The sequence below is a fragment of the Cupressus sempervirens genome, chromosome 4 (assembly GCF_028749045.1).
Source record: "Cupressus sempervirens isolate cs-2001-9-10 chromosome 4, ASM2874904v1, whole genome shotgun sequence".
In the NCBI taxonomy this organism is placed as follows: Eukaryota; Viridiplantae; Streptophyta; class Pinopsida; order Cupressales; family Cupressaceae; genus Cupressus; species Cupressus sempervirens.
In genome coordinates, this window is record NC_143121.1 from 688,802,490 (window position 1) to 688,825,459 (window position 22,970).

At 34.0% G+C, this 22,970-nt stretch overlaps 1 protein-coding gene across 3 annotated transcripts in view; it reads right to left on the reverse strand.

Moving 5' to 3' along the window:
• Positions 1-3,492: 3,492 nt before the first annotated feature.
• The window catches only part of LOC149563149 (putative plastid-lipid-associated protein 13, chloroplastic), a 238,218-nt gene continuing 218,740 nt past the window's right edge, over positions 3,493-22,970 (reverse strand). For 2 of the 3 annotated variants that reach the window (XM_089826545.1, XM_089826546.1), the window contains 2 exons: positions 7,243-7,295; positions 3,493-4,187 (listed from right to left, as the gene is read on the reverse strand). In XM_089826545.1, coding sequence (XP_089682671.1) covers positions 4,092-4,187; positions 7,243-7,295 — 149 coding nt within the window. In that variant the 3' untranslated portion in view covers positions 3,493-4,091. The remainder of the gene's footprint in view (positions 4,188-7,242; positions 7,296-22,970) is intronic. The other variant, XR_016364024.1, reaches the window with a different exon arrangement.

Sequence of the window (22,970 nt, forward strand, 5' to 3'; positions counted from 1 at the left end):
AATGAAATACACAGTGCATGTTGAAGAAATATTGGATGTAATATGTAGTTGCTCTCCAAAAAGTGGGATTTGCCTCTTGAAATGGAGTTAAATAGACAAAATCAGAGCTTTTAGATGCAAATGCATATTAAACAATAAACAAAATCAGACTTTTAAGATGCAAATGCATATTAAACATAAGGCAAATCGTACTTGTCAAGTGCATTTGCATATTTCATCAAATGCATATGCAAATGACTTATAAAACTTTTTCTTTTCACTTGGCTTTTAATTTGCACAAGTTTAATTGATTCACTTGAGTGAAATCACACCTTTTGAGGTTTGTTACATATTACACTTGACATTTTTATGTGTCATGTGTAAATAAGTTGAAAAAGTGCACTTTTCACTTAAGTGATTTAAGTTATAACATGAAGTACATGTATAATGTCTAAATAGATTAAAATGTGCACTTTATAACTTAAGTGACTTAACTTAAAAGATCAAAAAGTGCAATTTTATAACTTAAAAGCACATTTTAAAGTGATTTTAAGTTATAAATATCAAAAAGTGCAACATAACATCAAATTATAAGGTTTCATATTTAAATTATGCAATTGGGGTTCTAAAGTCCAATTACACATTCACTTAAACCTTAATACCTTTTGGTTGACGACTTTGATTATGTGCTAAGATAGCTCGAAACGAGGTTGTAACTGAAAACAAGAGATTGAAGGAAACAAAATGATAAAAATAATCCAAACAAACAAACATGCTAAAACACAAAAAGGACATTGAAGGCCTCTAAAATCAAGTATATGTTACTAGATTTGACAATGTCAATCAAACTTCAAAAAGCAAAAGCAACTTGACGAGAACATTCAATAAAAAGAATCACAATATGAATTGGGAAGGGTTAATTGATCAATTTTTGCCAATTATATAGAGAGTTAGGTTAGATAAATTTGAAACTTTAATTGGCAAAGTTTTGTAGGGTTGCCTCCATTTTGTGATTACAAAACATACAACATACATTATAGTGTTTATAGCTCTTACCACCTAGTAGCATCTTCTATTACAAACAATGCTTGCTTACATTCTTTGACCAAATTCTAGACCCACATCTTGAATGGTATAAGATTTAAAATTGTTTTCTACTTGTTTCTTACTCAAGGGACCCTCATATAAAGAATACATCTATTTGGATCGAATAAAAAAAGCTATGAGAACTTTGTTGACGACAATTAACCAAGAATACATTCACTGAATAATTTTATTCATGTCTCCAATTATATTTTTAGAAATATTGCTATAAGCTAACTATATCTAGGATTAGTCATCAAACTTCATTTTCCTTAAAGAAGGTTGAGAGCTCATTCAAAACATTGGACAAAAAACTACTAGTTTCTATGTAGTTCAATCCCTTGGGGAAGAAGGATGCAAAGACTACTTAGACAATCAAGGGAAAGGTTAGACTTCTAGTTGCAAAAATCAGAATCGGGTCACACTGTCATAGATGTGAGATGGCAAGATGAACAATCTCCGAGGACTGGGATGAAAGAGCTTGTCTTTTTTGCAACAAAGGGGTGGTGGAAGCCCAATGACACTTCATCTTTGACCATGCAACATATGAGTATATTCATATGGGATATGAGGACTATTTGAGGGAGAGCAATCTAAATAAGCTATTTGAAGAGGCAAGATGTAACAGGCCCAAAGAATGTGAAATTGAAAATATGAAATGAAAGAGAAACTATTGATTCAAATTTTCAAGATACATTCGGAAACATAGAGAATTGATAATGAAAATGACATTGAAATGATACTGGAATAATATGAATAATATTGAATAATACTGAATCATTAGATTGATGTCTGGGCATGTTTATATAGTTTTATTTTCCCTTACAACAACTGCTTATGGAAATAACTTCCCAGCAAATATATATTGAACTAATTTCATTTATCTAACCTAAACACAAAAAACTAACTTAATTAATGTAATAAACCTAACATTCCCCCCTTAATACATTAATTCAACAATCATTCTTGCTAACCTAATTAATGTAATAAGTCCAACATTCCTAACCTAATTAATATAATAAACCTAACATTCTCCCTTATTACATTAATTCAACAATCATTCTCGCTAACCTAATTAATGTAATAAGTCCAACATTCCTAACCTAATTAATGTAATAAGTCCAACTTTCCCCCCCTTATTACATTAATCCAATAAAATTGAAAAGCCTTCACCAATATTATAAACCTTGATGAAGCTATAAACCTTGATGAAGCTCCTTCACCAAACTTTGAAAGTAGTCTGCAACTTCAGATTGCAAATCCTATTCCTGAAGTTGAGCTCTTTCACCAATCTTTGAAAGTAGTCTTCAACTTCAGACTGCAAATCCTAATCCTAAAGTTGAGCTCCTTCACCAATCTTTGAAAGTAGTCTGCAACTTCAGATTGCACATCCTAATCCTGAAGTTGAGCTCCTTCACCAATCTTTGAGAATAGATCTTTCTCTGCAACTTCAGATTTCAAATCCTAATCCTGAAGTTGCCTTCCTATCTAGTATCCCAACTTCAGATTGTAAATCCTGAAGTTGATCTCATAAAAACATTGTTTCTATCTCTTTGACACAACGAGACATAGTTCCTCCACAATTTCACATTTCCATGGAGTGTGCTTGATGCCTCCTCTGTGCTGCACATGAGACGCCTTTCCTCCGAAAGTCCACATCTCCTCCGAGTGTGTCTAATGCCTCCTCAAGTGCCGTAGAAACAATCACCACTAATATGTCTGGACGTCTTTCCTCTGAAAGTCGACATCTCCTTCGAGTTTCTCAAATGCCATTGTTGAAATCTTGCCCCCCCTCACTCAATAGAAGGACAATCATGTAGCCAAGGCCCCTCTTTTCTTCAGGGACACCTCTTATTTTTAGAGAGGAATTGGCAAAGTCCCAACTTTATAGGGACACAAATAGTGGCCTCTCATGCAGTAATCATCTCTAAGCGAGAAGCTAGCTTGAGATGATAGAAATCCTCCAACCTCCATTTGCCTCCAGCCTCCTATTGTTTTAGACTCTGATAATCCAAAATCCATCAAAGGCACTCTTCTCCCCATTGATCAAACCCGCTCTAATACCACTGTAACAGGCCCAAAGAATGTGAAACTGAAAATATGAAATGAAAGAGAAACTATTGATTCAGATTTTCAGGATACATTCGTACACATAGAGAATTGATAATGAAAATGACATTGAAATGATACTGGAATAATATGAATAATATTGAAGAAAACTGAATCATTATATTGATGTCTGGGCATGTTTATGTAGTTTTATTTTCCCTTACAACAACTGCTTATGGAAATAACTTCCCAGCAACTATATATTGAACTAATTTCATTTATCTAACCTAAACACAAAAAACTAACTTAATTAATGTAATAAACCTAACACAAGACTTGACAGAGCTGTGTGCTTTTGATCAAGATCCACAACAAAAGAGCTGAAAATGAAAATAACTTGAAACTTTTTAACAATGACGCTCTTGGTCCCATGAATGTCATTAACACTCATTCATTCATAGTATAAAAGCATTGACATATCTATATCTCAACTTAGAAATGATTAACCACCACTGAGATGGTACGCCAAGTCATATAAGAATAAGTTTGGAATAAGATGTCCAAGTTTTGATTTATGAGAACAACAACTTTATAGACTGGTACAATAAGATCATTTACCTGTCCCAAAAACATGGATGTCTATCAGTTACAATAATTTAAATGCACACTAATTGACACGAGGGATCTTGAGTCGTGTAGATTAAAGCACATGGATGTGAAAAACGACCTGCGGCAATATTAAAATTTCAATCATGAATGAATTAAATTTGATAAACTAATATACAACAAAAATGCTTCCGTTTTAATAATTGGCTCTGCAGATCTCCTCCAGATCATAAAACCAAAATGCCTTGCTTAGCTCAAATCAGAAAGCAATGTCTGTAGTGGAAAATCATTAAACAATGATAAGGATGAGAACGTAACTATTCTCATTTGTTTGGGGATCTCAACTAAGGAAATGGGCTTTCTTGTTCGATGATTTAACTGTCGTATTCTGTGACAGGCTCTACTGACAATACACCATTTGCATCTGGTCGAAAAAGAATGCTCGCCACTCCATTAATATCTCTTTCAATCTGCAATTGTGCAAAATAAATTAATGAATGGCTTTTTTCCAATAACCCATCTCAGAACAAGGTGAAAATGTGCCATTATCAGATGATGATTTAAAAAAATAGATCGGCTCAAAGATCTCCTCTTGATCGTCTACTCTTACCCTTACCCTCCATCTGATAGAATTACTGTCATTGATGTCAAAAGTGTATTAAGAAGTTGTCATTGATGTCAAAACATAGCAAAATAGTCGCTGATGTCAAAGATAGAAGAACCCAAAGTTGACACCCCTTAAAGGAGTTAATGAGTGCAACAAATAATTATATTAGTAAACAAAACAAAGCTCGGTCACAATTATCTGCAGCTATTGAGTAATTGAATATGTTGGCTATAGTTGTCCTTATGTTGAAAACATAATCTGTGCTTAAGGACTGTCAAGAAGGCAGGCGATAAAATAGCATGATGAAGTAACAGTGTAATGCAGAGATCTTTATTTTTGATCTAATATTTAAAAGCAGTAGTCAAAGTCAGAGATAAAATCAAAGGCATTGGTTAATTCAGTGGTCAACCCAGTACAAATTATAAAGACAACGATATATGGTCAGCATTCGAAACAAAGGTTGTGAATGAATAAAACAGTGATAGCGATACATAACACATGAAGATACCTCAGCAGCGTTGGAAAGGAAAAACATAATATACAGCTATACAAAGATATAAAAACCGAAAACCAAGTGAAGATTAACATAGAATTCTGTACGGAAAACTTGTGCATAGAAGGAGGATGCTCAGACGATATATTATTTCATAGCATGGATACACTAAGAATGATTAGAGTGTTCGAGTACCAAAAAGCTTACCATACCGGCAGAGATGGCTAATCCAGATATAATTGTGAAGACAAATCCAAAACGAAAGGGATTCAGCATATGCGATGAGTTCTAGTATTCATGCGACTATATAAGAAAAAGGTTATCTGGAGTTTTCATACGATTTACTATTGCTATGCGTTGGAAAGACAAGGGCAGCGATAATATACGAAGCCAGGCATCACTGTGAATGCTTGGATATACACAAGCGATTAAATCTGTCGAACGAACTTTGACGGGAATATTAAAAGAGCAGTGGTAGTCAAATAAAAGCCACCTGAATGAGATGGATCCCACCCTATCTCAAATTGACGGCAATGAACAATACAAGTCTATGCGACAATCCACAGAGCAGGGAAATTGGTCAAATAATCTTCAGACCACGTCAGTCATTAAAGACAAGTTGAACAAACAAAATTGAATTGTCTAGGAAGAATGACAAGTCAGCAAAGAAGGCTTTGAAGACTATATATTATCCATGATGTAAAGACTAATCTACTTTCGTATCACTCGATTGAACATATCAAAGCTACGAGTCCCAATGACAGGCAATGGTAATATGTACGGAATCATCAGTGGCTATGAACTCATTCACTACAGACAACAACAGATACTTGTCAGTGTTGATTATAGTTAAAATAATTATAAAGCAGCTCAAAGACCACGAATTGTATACCAGAATATTAAGTTGAAATATATAAATAAAGAGCATAAAACAGTGAAAAAACATCAGATAAGGAAATGTGCGAATGTGGAAAGGAGAATAGATATATATATATATATATATAAAAGGCAGATTGGTCAACAATTAAAGAAACAACGGTGAATATGTGATCAACGATAGATGAATAAGCAACGGAATGATCTTAAGCCACGATGATTAACAAGTATTTTTTATAATTCAATAAAGTGCTAATTATATATCAGAACTCATCGATATATTCTTTATTAAATAGAAAGTACGATTTATTTAATGAAGGCTGTATTCAATTTGTTAAATTGTCTTAACTATAAAGATATGTCTCTTCAATTACATTTTGACTTTTAAAGAGGTACCCGAAGATATATAGTGTTGTGTCTAAAAGAAAGTGTGTGCAAATGAGTAAAACAATAGAGCAGTGTGTACAGAGAAAAGAAATGTGTAGTAGAGGAGAGAATCAAGTATGTGTATGCAGACGTAACAAAGAAGAATATTTATTAAGAGTGGAAGGAAAACTAGTATAATGTAAGCAAAGTGAAGCACTTAAAAGAAATACATATCAGTTATATCAATCTGATATATATGTCAGAAGTAGAAGTGGAGTAGTGGAGTAAAATTAAGAGGAAAGAAAATAGTATACATTCAGATTTTTTAATCTGTTAAATGTATATGTATAGAAAAGTAAATTTATAAAAGGAAGATATTATATAATCAGAATTTTCTGATATATTGATATAAAGTTTTAAGTAAGGAATACTGCAGAAGTGTGCAAAGCAAACTAGTGGAAGAAATCGTGCTAAAAAAGCATCCATCATCAGTTGAAGCAAACAACATCGTCAGGGTGGATGAATAGTTTGTGTAGTGGGTTGGTGTTCACGAAGACAATAGTGGGGGTTGGTGCTTCTAGTAGGTCAGAGTTTGCAAAGTGTGGGAGTTGGAGCTTCCAGTGAGTTGGTGCTCATAAACATAGAAGTTGTAAACTCTAGTAGGTTGGAGCCTACAAACCAATTTGCAAAAGATCAAAGTTTATATATAAAAATCAATTATTTGCTGTTCTCTTGCATTGGGTTTCCACATAAACATTGTGTTATTGTGTTCATGTGCATAATTGTTTATAGAAGTAAATTGTTTGGATAAAAGTTTTAAATTGACAACTTTGTTATTATACTGATTCACCCCCACTCTCAGTATAATTGTAAGCTATTCATCATCATGAAACTTCAAAAAATGTGATAGATTACATTACAATACACTCTTAAAATAGAGTTTACAGCAGCTATAAAAGTGTCAAGTCGAAAGCAAAGCTGTCCAAAAATAGAAATGATTACAAGAACTCAAAAGAAAGCCTAAATGGCCATTAACTAAGGTTTTAGAAGAACGAGCTAAATATAGCAAGAACCTGTGATACAAAAAAATATAAAATATCCTAATACATCATGTAAAAGAAGCTGGACACTATCTGCAATCAGATGAATTTATGCAAGCAATTCGATGTATGAGACAACTTACCATCATTTCTTCATCTAGATATGATATGATAAACATCCTTTGAAATGTTCCACCTGAAATAATGGATTGCTGTTTAGATACACATTATACTAATGTAACAGTATAAAAGAAATGCATAGTAAGTTGCGTATATGAGATTGATTGTCCACACAGATATAGCAAATTCTAACTGGAAACAAGATATTCTGAAAACAAATATTCAGTAAAACATGGTGAAAAGAAAATGAATAATTACTGGAAGTAGGCCACTAATAACATTTTCAACTGTAAAATCAATATCTTGAAATACATTATGTAAAAATATCAAGCAGAGAAATGACATAATTCCTCACAAATGGCATAATAATAAATGTTTTTATAGAAGGCATCAAATGAAACTCTCGATGAGTGAAGATTGCATGCAGTGGTCATTCACCAAAAATATGGATGCAATATTCTTGAATTGTTGGACTGTATTTTCTTTCACAAGAAAATAAATTTATATTATTTGAAAAAATGAAGTACCATAAAAAATTACACAATTAAATGTGTCCACTAATGCCAATGTCAAATCTTCCATAGAAACCCAGCTATATGGCCTAAAGTTGTCATTCACTATGCTTGCAGGTTACGTAAGTCTATGTGTTTCATTACCAAAAAAAGGAAGATTTAATCTACCTTTAGGGTCCGTTTGGTTTGTGGAATTTAAAAAACCCGGATTTGTACAAACCTTGGTTTAGCCAAATCAAGGTTTTGTATATCTTCATTCCGATTTTTGGGATTTTCCTAAAACCATTTGTTTCACTTGGAAGATGCATGTGAAGACACATTTTTATGCATAAGCTTGGAGTTGAAGGCAAATTTCAAAAAAATAGTCCAATCTATTGTTTTTACGCTCCTTAAAAAACAAAACCAGGTTTTGATTTTCAATTCCTACTTTTTTTAGGAAGTCGAAAAACTTGGTTTTGAGACAAAATTGGAAGTCTCGTATGCTAATTCCATTTTGCAAATTTTGAAACAAACGCACAAATTTTCAAATCCGAGTTTTGAAAAAGCCAATTCCTGTCATCTTCCAGGAACCAAACGGACCCTTATATCTATCACTGGTGCCCCTTCACCAGAGGTTACCACTCTTCCAAGTTGGTCCTATCAGTTTAATTATTACAATAATTATACTATCACAATAATTATATTATAAATATATTTGTATTATCACAACATTTATGTTATCTATGTCGGCTTGAAGAAATCTGACCGTAGCTCCAATTAACATTAACACTCCCTCTTAGCTAGGGAGGAATCCTTCTTGATATCTTGAGTTATGTAGTGATGTCCATCATGGCTACTCCCATGAATGATGTAACATACCATTTTTTCCCATTTTAACTAACAACTAACATATTATTGAACATGTTTACTTTTCATATGTAGGAGTATGGGAAGGCAGTTATAATAGACAATTTACATAATCATATGAAGAGAATTAACAGTTATAACAGATTAACTGATTTGTCTTGCTAACATTGGAAAAGAGCATATAATTTATAATTGTCATTAGAACTAATTATTACTTAATGGAAAAAAAAGATCATTTTCTACTAAGTTCAACTGATCAATACTATTTAAAACTGAAAAAAGATATTTGCATCATTCACATGATAATTTCATAATTAACTATATAAGTTGATTAATAGAAAATGAAGAATTATACCCAATAATTGTGAAAACTTAATAATGCAAATCTTGACTTTTTCTTGTGCAAGTCCAGGCATTTGGTGGAGAGAAGCATTATCAGAGGCTTAACCTCCCAATTGTAGACCCTAAGTATCCCCATACAATCTCAACTGAGAAAGGCCCTCCCTGCGCAGGATTTGGCATGGGACACCACTTGTCCTGCCACTTGAGCATCTTGGTGTTAGAGTGTTAGCTACACAGCCGACAAAGCTATGGAGTCCTTCCCAAAGCCCATCTATCTGTTTGCAAGCTACCCTGACCTCTAGTGACCACAGCAACAAGTATCACCACTAACCTACCTTGGCCAAGGATTTGTGTGGGCACTCTACACTCGATCACTCACCACTCGACTTGACCAACAAGACTTGTACCTATTGACAACCATGAGCTGACTTAGTTTAATATGTTTGCTTATGTTCGTTTATTGTTTAGTTATTGATTCCACCTCTTGATTTCAGGTATTTCCCACCATTCAATTATTATCAGCCTACACCTTTCATCTCGACCTTGTTGTTCATCCTTGATGAAACATAGTGTCGCTGTCCATAAATCTTGAATAATTTCTGCTTACCACAGTCAAGAATTCTCTGCTCATCCTGGGCCTATGGTAGATATTAAAGAATAAGGCCTCATTGCAATTCAAAACAATACTGTTAATTTATTGTGATTGTACCTCTTCTTATCTTAGAGGCATATTGTTTACACCCCTCTATAAGAAGGCATAGATTTGGTTTTCTTTCCCCAATTCTTTTAAGTTTTGAAATGAAAACAAGATATTGTACAACAAGTAAATCAATCACTGAAAAATCAGACCAATGGCACATACATAGAGCAATCATATTGGACAACATGCATCATATATAAACAAGTACTCAGACATGGATCCTAATTTGTCTGGCATTATTAATATCAATCATGCAACATGCTCGATTCTCAGAGATTTCAAAACATAACAAAAGGGAAGGGTAAAGAGCAGAAAGATGCACAACCTGGCTTGCAATACTGGAGGTACATTAACCTTGACTGTGAATGGTCGGGCTTGGCTTCTCAGTTGTATAAATCTAATCCTCTGCTGTGGCTATGATCGTTGGTTATGAAAAGGATAAAAGAGAGCCTAGAATGGCTTGCTGTTTCTATAAGATATAAATCGCAGGTAGGGAAGATTACCGTAGAACAAGAAATGGCATACTGATTTCTTAAGCATACTCGGTTTATAAGTTACAATCTCCCAAAAGGACATACGTGGAAGATGACTAGAAGGTGGCGATCATCAGTTACATTCTTGATTGAAAATTCAAAAAACACAAATACAAGGCCGATGGAAATAATATTAAACCATTGACATAAGATGGAAATAATTATTTCTCCTTATGTTTTACTATAATGATACTTATTTTGCTTACATGCATTTGTATGTTTACATACACATATCCATACATATAAATATAAATATATAAATATATATATATAACATTCCAAATATACGTATTTTTGTGTATACATTGTATATAATGTATACATGTATATACATCATATTTGAATATACGCACATACATATACATGTATGTACATGTACAAATGTTATGCAAGTGCCATGGGTACCATTATACTACATGTTTGCTATACCATTTCTTAAAGGTAACAATTGTTCTTAGTTCGCTTCATGCTCAAGTGGTTACTGTTATTATTTTATTAAATGTGTTGACCCGGTTAGCTCATGGTGGTCACTTGGTATACCTTGCTTGCCAAGTTCATTTCCTTGGTCATGGTGGTTAGGACTCATCCTTGTTAGCTCGATGGCAAGTTGGTGTCCTCATACCTAATTCCCTCTCTAGCAATGCTTCCCCCCTTCATTGCATTCCTGCAAAAAGGAAATCTACTGTGTTAATAACATATTTCCAGTCATTTATTCAAAATCAAATAGTCATCTTAGCATCACATCCTTGCAAGTAACCAATATTTCTAATTCTCATGAATCATAATGAATAACCAACATTTCAACTTCACATGAAACCATAACAAATTAACTAATTTAACCAATCAACTCAACTTCACATGAAGGCTCAATGGCTATATAGAATATTTCAAAATTAAACAAAATAGGGGATGTAACAAATGGAAATGCAAATGAAATAAGTGTTCATCACAGAATAACTCCATGTGATGTCATCATCTCATCATGATGTTTGTTACATCTCATATTTTATATTAATTAAAAAACATTCTGAATATAACTTATAGCCGTTGAGATTTCATGTGAATTGGAAATGGTTAGTTAAATTGGTTATTCTTTATTATTTCATGCGAATTGGAAATGGTTGGTTGGTTAGTTATTTGTTATGGTAAAATTATTTGCATTGGGATTTATCAGCGATGTACTTTCACTACAATATTTTCTTTGCAGGTGCACGATGAAGGGGGGAAAATATTGATAGAGTGGGATTGGAGCACGGGCACCAACTTGCCACTGAGTTTGTTAGGTATTCGTCTAAACCACCTTGGCAAGAATAAAGCAGACTAGGGTTGACTAAGTAATACCAAGTTTCCACTTTGAGCCGACTAGGTCATATAAATTAAAAGGATATGTATATATATTCATATAAATAATAAATAAAATAAAATTATTACCTTAAAATGGAATCTAGGAGCTTTGCATTATCTGATGTGGGATGTATTAATTATATAAGTAATACCCATGGTACTTATGTATATTTGTAGGAAAAAAATAATAAATATATATATATGCATATACTTATATTTTTAATATAACGTACACACACACATACACATATTTACATGTACATGTAAATAGTATGAGTATTGTTTATATAATTGTATGGGTATAGATTTAATTCCCATATCAAATTCAATTTAACTCATGAAAAGCCATCGGGCTTTTATAATTTTTTTTGTTATTTTGACCTTTTATATTTCTTCCTATATTGCCAGTCCATCAGCCAAGATAGCAACATATAGACGCATGTCTCCGCCACCTTGTTCTTTCATGCAACCATAACTCCATATTTCTCGTTCGTTTTCCATGATTGCCAGTCATGCTCATATATATGTATGTATGTATGTATGTATTACCAGTCACAGCTAATCCGAGGCTATGCAACTTATAATTATAGCCGTGTCTACATATACATACTTTCATTCAAAACTTCATGCTAGACTCGGATACCAGCATAAGAACAGTTGCACCAGCTAATAAAATCCATTGAAGCCTATTGATTATCAACTAAGTCAAGCTAGAAGAGCGAGTCATCAAATCAAAAGCTCCATATTCACGTCATATTTATCTTTGAGTTGTTTATTTCATTACCACTAGATTATAATTCATGGCATGTACAAGGATTTTAGAGTCGGACCATTGTTTGCAAATGAAAAGTTCATAAGAGCCGAATGGAATTATTTAACCAGCATTAATAGGCTGTAAATTGCCTCTGCTAGATATTTTAATTCTGAAATATAAATAAGCGTTTCAAGAAGAATTGTTGGAACATGTCTTTATACTTATAAAATATAGTGGCATCGAAGATATATGCACCTGAGGTTTACGGAAGAATGCCCATGGCTGAAAGATTCTACCCACATGGAAAATTATAATCTTCCTTCTTTCTTTTCTAGTTTTTATTGTTGAGTGTAGAAAGAAATTTAATTTACATAACTGAATATTTACAATGCAACTTGGAAAATACATCAAGATCATCAATGATAGCCAAGAATGGCTGAGATGAGTATGAAATGGACAATTTGGTAAACCTGCAAAGATAGAAAGATATATCAAAACTATGAAGAATTTATGAATAATTGAATTTAGTAAATCTAGTCATCTCATAGTAGGAATTGGGTATAAGTTAGGTCTGTCAAGTCGAGCAGTGGGTGATTGGACACAGTACCTTTCGGAAAACCCTGGACATGGTAGGTTTAATGGTGAATGATGCTTCTATGATCACCAGAGGTTAGGATAACTCATAGTTGGATGGATAGATTGTTGAAGGTACCCACAGTCTAGCCAACTATGTAGTCGACAATTATAACACCATGTTGCTTAGGTGGCAAGACAAGATGGCGTACACGTGTTGTATCCCGTGCAGGGTAGGCTATTCTCAGTAGAGAGTGAGTGGGGATTACACTAGGTCCGTGGTTGGGAGGTTAAGCCTTTGTTAATGCTTTTCCTCTCCTCCAAATGCCCAAGCTTGTATAGTGCAAACTAGTTTCTACTTTTCTTGATGTGGTGTAATCTAAACCTTGTTAGTAATCCTTTATTTCTTTCAATTGCATCTTTATCTTAGTTTTAGCTTTATATTTTATGCAATTACATTCTTGTTCATATGAAATGGTAGAGTAAGGATTTGTAGTTAGTTTTAAGTATTTTAAATATCATGTGTAGTATAGTTAGTTAATCTTTTCTAATCATTCTTACGAGTTACTAGTTCATCAAAAGGGTAGTTTAACTTTCAATTGATAGTTAAGATCTTTTCATGAGAATGCAATTAATATTTAGAAGTTAGCTAGTTGTTTTCCATCAATTCCATTTCATGAGAATGGGCAGCTAGTTTTACTTCTATTTGATAAAGAAAGAGTATCTCAATGGTTTTAGTCCTTAGAAATTTTTAGATGTTACATATGGTATCAGAGCTTTGGGTTTGACACTGGACCTTGGGTTCACTACTGACTTAAAAACTAAATAAAAAGTGTTTGAATGAGAGAAGGATGAGAACTCGAATAACGCCTTGGAAGAAACCCTGTCACCTGGTTCATGTCTTTATACTTAAGAACATGCATAAATTTGATTACTTATTCTGTTTCATGCCTAGAGATGACGAAACATTATCCCATGCCTTAATCGAAATAAAAAAGGAAAGAATTAAATGAGCTCTTGTTAGGAAGGCAATCATGAGAAACAAAATTATACAAGTCTAGAATTTGAAGCAAATTGATCCACTCATGATGTATTATGCACCTTGTATTAGGCAAAATGAGCCCAAGGAAGGGAATGGGCAGAATATCGAGGGACAGGGTGCCCGATTTCCTTAAAGAGAAAAGTTTGATAATTTTTTACTCATAGTGGTGGATAAATTCTGTAATGAATATAGTTGCGGTCGCAACAGAAGCTCATTGTCTTTTTTGAAAGTGGAAATCAATAAAGAAAGTGTTGAAACCAAATGATATTGTTTATTTACCTCTTCTTTTTACTTCTTTAGCAACCAACTTAAAAAGAACACAGATGGATGAAGCCAGCTTTATTTTAGCAAAATTTGTTCAAAAGCAATGGCAAACAATGAAAACAACAACCGAGCACTAAATGAGATATCCAGGGAGGATAACTCACGAGGTTCTATAGACCAACTTGTTCAAGTACTACTTGATACCCAAACTCGAATGGAGAAAATGGCACAAAGAATGAATGATCTAGTAAATCAACTAGGTCAAGGACATGAAGACACCCAATCCTCACCCCTTCCTAGAACTAGACTAGAACCATCTGCTCATAGCGAGCAAGGGCATAGGTCAATTCCAACTCGGTTGGAGATTCAAAAGAAATAAATGAATAGCCAGTGACTTATCCGTTGATGTAAAGAAAATTAAACCTCCAAATTTTTCAGGATCTGAGTTTGGGGATGTCGTTGAGGCATGGTTAACCGAGATGGAAAAATATTTTGAAATCAGGAGTTTTTCTAAAACCTCAATAGCTGTTTGGAAAATCTATCAGCGTACTAGGGAAGCTGCTACCTGGTGGGAAAATAGTAAAATGGAGTTGAATCTTAAGACCACCGATATTACTTGAGACAATTTTGTCACAATCTTGAAAATTAGGTGGTTACCCCAATCCTTCGATGATCAGAAAGTGCTAGATTTTCAAAATCTTAAACAAGGAGACTTGTCGGTGAATAGATACTGAAAAAAGTTCACTCAACTTCTGAAGTATGTTCCTATTGCCAACAAGACGTAAACTTCAAGGTCACGAAGTTCATCATGGGGCTCAATAACAAAATTGGGGGGGCCATAGATGCACTAGCACCTTGAACCATGGAGGAGGCTTGTGAAAAGGCTATTAGGTAAGAGCAAAAATTGAAAAAAAGATGACTCCATCCGAGACAACAAAAGGAAGGAAAATTATCTTTTTTAGGGCAAATTATCAAAGGTTGCGTGAGCATAAGTCGCTTGGTATTTAGGGCAAATTATCTTCGTGGAAGGAATTGTAGTAAATCCTACTAAGATCAAAGCAATAAAAGAATGTCCTACGCCTAAAAATGTGTTAGAAGTTAGAAGTTTTATGGCATTAGCTAGGTTCTTCAAAAAAATTGTTAGAGACTTCTCTTGGATAGCCCACCCTATTACTACCTTGCGGCGAAAAGGGAAAAGGTTTGTTTGGTCAGAAAAGTGTCAATACAGATTTGAGTATTTAAAGGAAAAGTTAACTACCGCACCAGTACTTAGAGTGCCAGATCTTGAGGGTCACTTTGTGGTTATCACCGATGCATCAAGAGAAGGACTGGGGGTGTATTGATGCAAGAGGTCAAGTTATTGCCTATGAGTCTAGAAAATTTAAGAATTATGAGCAAAACTATGCATCACACAATTTAAAATTGGTAGCCATTATTCATGCTCTATAGATGTGGAGACATTATTTGATAGGGAAACCATTTAAGCTAGAACATATCATCATGGACTAAATTAGTTACTGACTCAAACCAATCTTAATGCTCACCAAAGGAGATGGTTAGAAAAATTTGGCAGACTATGATTTTGAAATCAACTATATCAAGGGAAAGGAAAACCAAGTAGTTGATGCCTTAAGTAGGCACAGACACATTTCTGCCTTAATAACAATAAACACTAGATTAGGGAACATGTGATTCAGAAATTACAAACGAATGATTTCTTAAACAAGTAATTCTAACCCTCCAAAATGATCCATGTGATGTCAAATAGAAAGGCTATCAACTAGAAGCAGACAAACTCTTCAAGTATAAGGGGAGAATGAATATACTTGAGGATCCTGAAATCCACAAAATGATTTTGAGAGAAATTCATGCCGCTTCTTATTCAGGACATCCCGGGGTAACAAAAATGTTAGTTGACATAAAACCACTATACTTCTGGAAGGGTATGAAGCATGAAGTAGCCGAATTTGTTGCGAGTTGTCTTAAATGTGAGAGGGTTAAAGTTGAACACAGGTATCCAGCAAGGTTGCTACATCCAAACAAAACCCTAGAATGGATATGGCAAATGATTAGAATGGAATTCATACAAGGGTTACCTATGACTAGAAACAAGCATAACACTATTCTTGTGGTAGTAGACCAACTTACAAAAGTAGCTCATTTTATTCCAGGAAACTTCATAGATAGAGCACCAAAAATTGCTCATAAATTCGTAAGAGAATTTTTCAGACTACTTGGGGTTTCAAAGCAGATTATTTGAGATAGGGATGCTAAAACGACATCTAGATTTTGGCAAACTTTGTTTTCTGCCTTAGGAACAAAATGAATATCAGTGCAACTTATCACCCAGAAATAGACGTGCATACATAAAGGGTAAACCAAGTGTCAGAAGATCTTTTAAGTGTATACTATATAGATCAACAACATCATTGGGATATTTATCTTCCCTTAGTAGAGTTTGATTATAATAACTCATATCAGTCTGCTATCAAGATGGCACCATTTGAGGCCCTATATGGGTGGAGATATAGAACTCCTCTAAGTTGGAACAGGATTAAAGATCAAATACTTGTTGGTCCTAAAATGCTCTTAGAAATGGAAGAACAGGTAACACAAATTTGTCAAAGATTAAAGGAGGCGAATGATTGTCAAAAGAGCTATGCAGATGCTAAAATAACTCATAGAGAATTTGAGGTGGGAGAAAAGGTTCTAAAGGTTAAACCACAAAAATGTGTTATTAAGGTGTTGGAAGTTGTAAACCCTGTAGCCTACAAAATTGCTCTACCTCCAGCCCTTGTTTGGATGCATAATGTGTTTCATGTGTCTTGTCTTAAAAAAATATATAGCCGATGCTGAGTATATCATTGACTAGAATTTCTTGTAGGTTCAAGATCCAGGGGTGGTGGTAATAGAACCACTCAGAATACTCAAGGTGCATAAGCTACACTTACAAAATCGTGATATAACCCAGTGCAAGATCCAGTGGGACCAATATGTTGAAGAAAATGTTACTTGGGAAGATTATTACGAAGTCTTCCAAAAAATCTCCCCATCTTTTCTAAAATTATGAACTTTGTTATGATATTGTTATTTCATGTTCTAAATTGAGGATTTTGAGACATTATGACAACTCTTGTGTGACTGTTTTTTTTTCAACTTATTTGTGATTGTTCATTGAGGGCAATGAAACACGAGGTTGGGGGGGGGGTGGTGGTGGTATGTTACATCCCATATTTTATATTAATTTAAATACATTCTGAATATAACTTATAGCAGTGGATATTTCATATGAATTGGATATGGTTGGTTGAATTGGTTATTTGTTATGATTTCATGCGAATTGGAAATGGTTGGTTAAGTTGGTTATTTGTTATGGTTAAATTATTTGCATTGGGATTTATCAGAATTGTACTTTTACTATGATATTTTCTTTGCAGGTGTGCGAGGAAGGGGGGAAAGCATTGACATAGTATGAGCACCAACCAACCACCGAGTTTGTCAAGTATCTATCTAAACCACCTTGGCTAGGGAAAAGCGCACTAGGGAAGATTGAGTAATACCGAGTTTCCACTCTAAGATGGCTAGGTCACCTAAACTAAAAGGATATGTTTATATATTCATATAAATAATAAATGAAATAAAATTGTTACCTTTAATTTGAAATTTGGATGTTCTGAATTATTTGATGTTGGATATATTATATTATATAAGTAATACCCATGGTACTTATGTATATTTGTACATATTAAAATATATAATATATGGATGTGGATATTTAAACTTTTTATATAACGTGTATATATATATATATACACAAGTATACGTTAATAGTACGAGTATTATTTATATAATAGTATGGGTAAAGATTTAATTCCCGTTATCAAATTTAATCTAACTCATGAAAGCCACAATCTTCTTTCTGTTGAAAATAGAACCAGAAATATCAAACAATAAACTCTATACAAAGAATTACCCTGGGAAAAACCCTCTTTACAGTCTCTTCACAGAGGGAAACAAACTATCCCACAATAACCTATAATTTTTATTATCAAATAACCTTTACAGAGCTCCAATATCAGAGTTATCAAGAATCCAAATAGCATTGGCAGAGACTAAAACATGAATATCTATAGAACACTATAACAATCGATATGAACACTAATATCCATTGAACATCCTTACAATTAACATAAGACTTCAGACAAAAATATGACAAAGAATGATTGCAATCTTCTACAGATTGAAAACCAACGCAACTTTGCATGGATTGAGATTTCTAAATCAAGCTCAATTTATTTTTTGAGAGATGAGAGTCTAGTCGACTAAAACTCAGGTTGTTTTCCCTAAACAGGAGCTGTGTTGTGAATATGGTGAGATCACTCCAAAAAAATGATCTCTCCTAGTAGAATAGTGTGATTGTAAGTTTGAGCAAAACTCCAACAGTTTTTTCCAGATGTGATTCACAAACGCATGCACATTAACTGACATTAATGACTTTTTGATTTGCAGTATCAAGAATATGAGCGTTGCCACATTTCGTAGGCACTTGACAATCGTTGGGCTTCCACACATAATGCCTACTATCTAGTGATACTGAATTCATGTTGATGGTTACTCAACAGTGACTAAAGTTGCCACACTAGCACTCGCACATGGAGGAACTAACATTGAGTGTCATACCCAGATGACAACGCTAGTTGTGAACATGCTTACACCTATCTTGAAGATGTTGACTGCAAACTGAAATATAACCAGGTTCTCAAAAATATGAGATGTTAGTCTGAATCTTCAAACATACAAAATAACCAATTAATGAATAGAGATAGAAATATTATCATTTAAGTTCAAACCAGCAACACTTATCGTTTCATATGAAGTTATTATATTTAACACTCCCTCTTAGCAAATATGAAATCAGATAAGTAATCATGAACTCATTCAACATGACAACATAAGAACACTTTACTAATAATTGAAAATCACAGAATTACTCAACATTATAGATAGAATAATTTATTCACAACCAATAATCATGGAATCACTCAACATGATAGAGTTGTAAGAATCATAGCCAAGCCTTCAATCATAAATTCTCTTAACGTGAACTGTCATGGAATCTCTCAACATTATCGTAAATTCCTCAAAGTGAAGGAGTTATAATAGCTAGCCTTACAATCTTATCAATTCACACAAGAATGAAAATAGACACAACAAAAATAAGACTTAGTTCCATTTAAGCCTCAAAGTTAACCATACCTAGTTTTTCTCTAAAATAAGAGAACTTCACCTTTGGTAAAGGTTTGGTGAGAATATCAGTAGTGTGTTCATTAGTGTTGATGTATTTCAGCTCCACAACCTTTCGTAGCACCATGTCCCTTAAGTAATGATATTTAATTTCTATGTGCTTGGACTTGTCATGGAAAATAGGATTAATAGAAATCTTTATTTAGCTTTGATTATCACAGAAAATTATTGTAAGGTTCAAGGATTCTCCAAATAATCCATCGAGAAGCTTGCGAAGCCATACAACGTATCGAGCTACACATCTTCCTGAAGTTTCTTCATGTTTGCATTACTTTCTTGGCTTGGAAATTTGGCAAAAGCCTAATGAAATTTTTCTTAATCAAATTTCCAAGCCAAGAAAGTAATGCATTAAACCAAGATCTTTCATCTCAAATTCGGAGGTTAGTTTTTTCTTATAATTGGAAATTAACTCATCTTCGCCAGTGATAAAGAGATCATCAACATAAAGAACTAATATCAGCATAAGATCATTATACCTTTTGAAATAAAGATTTGGATCAGCCTCATTTTTCATGAAGCCCAAACTCTACAGGTAACCATCAATACGATCATACCAAGCTTGGGGAGCTTGTTTAAGGCCATACAATGCCTTTTCCAATTTGCATACACGAGATTCTTTGTCATAGATTATGAATTGCTTTGGCTCTGGCTGTTTAACATAAACCTCTTCATTAATGACACCATTTAGGAAGGTGGCCTTGACATCCATTTGATGTAGCTTCCATCTTTTAGCAGCAACAATAGCAATGATGGTCTTGATGGAGGTATATTGTGCTACCGGGGCAAAGGTTTCATCATAATATATCCCTTCTTTTTGTGAGAAACCTCTAGCCACGGATCTGTCTTTAGATTTTTCTACATTGCCATCAGTTGCATGCTTAATTTTGTACAACCATTTAAAAGAAACAACAGATTTGTCTTTAGGACGAGGAACTATTTCCTAAACATCTTTTTTCATAATGGAGTCATATTCCTCTAACACTGCATCTTTCCAAACCTGCTGTCCTATGGCTGCATCAAAACAAGATGGTTCAGATTCAATAATATTACACATTGGAGCTACATAACCATCAAACCTCTGAGGTCTTTTACTTTCACAAAATGTTCCACGAGGAGCTGAAAAGTTTTCAGCACCTCGCACAGTATGTCTTGCCCACAATGGTCTCTTCTCATTTAAACTAACACTTGGACCAGCAACTAAAGTAATCTGAGTTTTGGGAGGAGGACAATCTGAAATAAGATTCTCCCTCTTAGAGTAGTAAGGAGAAGATGGAGCAGCAAAAGGAGGATCTTCGAAAATTTTAGTCTTCCATTTCAAGTTCAGGAGAAGATTCAAAAGACTTGCTGCAAACAACATTCTCTTCAAAGGATACATCTCTACTTAACTCAATCATCTTTTGACCTTGAATATAAATTCTATAAGCTTTAGATGAATCACTGTAACCAACAAAAATTCCCTTATTTCCTGAACGTTCTAGTTTAGATCTTTTATCTTTGGAAATATGAATATAAACTGAACAACCAAAGACTTTAAGATGACTTACATCAGGTTTGTAACCATAAAAGGCTTCTTCCAAAGTCATGTCATTTAGAACTTTGTGAGGGATTCTGTTTTGAACATAAACTGTTGTTCTACAAGCCTCAACCAAAAGCAAAATCTGCAGTCCTTGATCATGAATAATGGCTTTGGCAGCCTCAACTATGGCCTTTTTTTTCTTTCAAAAACACCTTTCTGTTGTGCATTGTATGGGACACAAAATTCCCTCATAATTCCCGCTTCGACACGAAAGGATTGAAATGCACATGAAATGAATTCACCTCCATTATCAGATCTAAGAGTTTTGATTTTCTTCTATGAAATGTTTTCAACAAAGGCTTTAAACTCCTTAAACTTAGACAAAACTTCATCCGAATCCTTGGATTTAAGAAATTAGATCCATGTCTTGTGAGAGAAATCATCAATAAATGTGACTTAATACCAAAAACCACTTAAGGAAGCTGAATACATAGGCCCACATAAATCAGAGGGAATCAGCTCTAACACATGCTTAGCCCTACATTTACTAGAATGAATAGGACTCTTAGTGAATTTACCCAAGGCACAACCTTTGCAAATACCATAATGGGTTGTGCTGAGTTTAGGAAGACCTACAACCAACTTATCCATTGAAGAAAGTGATTTGTAGTTGAGGTGACCAAACCTTTTATGCCATAACAAATTATTATCAGAAGCATCATGATTTAAAACTTGAATTTGCTTTGCTGAAAGTTTGTTAAGGCTTTCATGACCAACTCCAATCACTAATTCTTTCAAGCAACCACTTTTCCATTAGAGAAAGCAACATTAAAACCTTTATCCTCAAAAGCTGAAATAGAAATTAAATTCCTTTTGATTCCAGGGACAAATAAAACATTGCTAAGGTGTAAAGGGATACCAGAGTTTAATTTGAAACAAGTGTTACCAGCCCTTTTTACGGAATAAGATGCATCATCACCAATGATAACTTGCAAGTGAGAATCCTTCTCTATCAGATTTGAGAAGTGTTGCTTGCACCCTGAAATATGATGAGAAGCACCACTAGCTATCAACAACATATTGCAATCAGCAAAATCATTACTATACAAAGCTGAAATGAAAATGAATCCTTCTGATTGATTGCTAGAGTTCTTGGATGAAGACGAGTCTTTCACATTTGTGACAATCACTTGATGGTTTAGCTTCACTGTGCAATTTCTAGCAAAGTGACCAAGCTTTTCGCATTTGAAGCATTTCACCTTGGATAGATCTATTTTCCTTTTAAAAACAGAAGAAGAGGACGAAGGATTCTTATCATCAAACTTCTTAAATTTCCTTTTTTACTGGAAGTATGTGAAACATGAACTTGATCCTCCACATTATGAGATTTATGAGAATTGCCTCTGGCCTCTAGTCTACATTCCTCTTGAATGCAATCTGATCCTAATCTATCAAAGTTTGGTAGCTCGTTTCTGCCACTAATGCCTTGTATGAATGATTCCCAAGATTGTGGTAGGCAATTCATGGCAAGCATAACAAGTTCTTCGTCAATAATGGACTCTCCAATAGCACTTAACCGATCCTTTAATTCTGTAATTTTCAAGAAAAAAGGAACAATGGAGTCTCCTCTGTTTATTTTGATATGGAGAAGTTGCATGTGAAGAGCCAAATCTCTGCTTATGTTATTGAGCTCATACATATTGTGAAGATAGTCATACATCTCCTTAGCAGATTTCAAATTAGAGATTGATGGTACTGGATGATCTTTCATAAAATCAATAATGACTCTTTGCCAAGATTTTATTCTTCCTCTAGGTTTCTTTCTCTGCATTATCAGCAGGCTTTGAGACCTCAGATGCCACATAATCGAGAAGATTATTTTCCTCAAGAATGAATAAAATTCTAGATTTCCAGGATATTAAATTTGAGGCTCCTTCCAACCTATCTTTAACCATAAGACCAAGCACCATGATGAAGATTGTAAGCTGACAGTACAGAGCAACTGAAAGATTCTGGTTCAA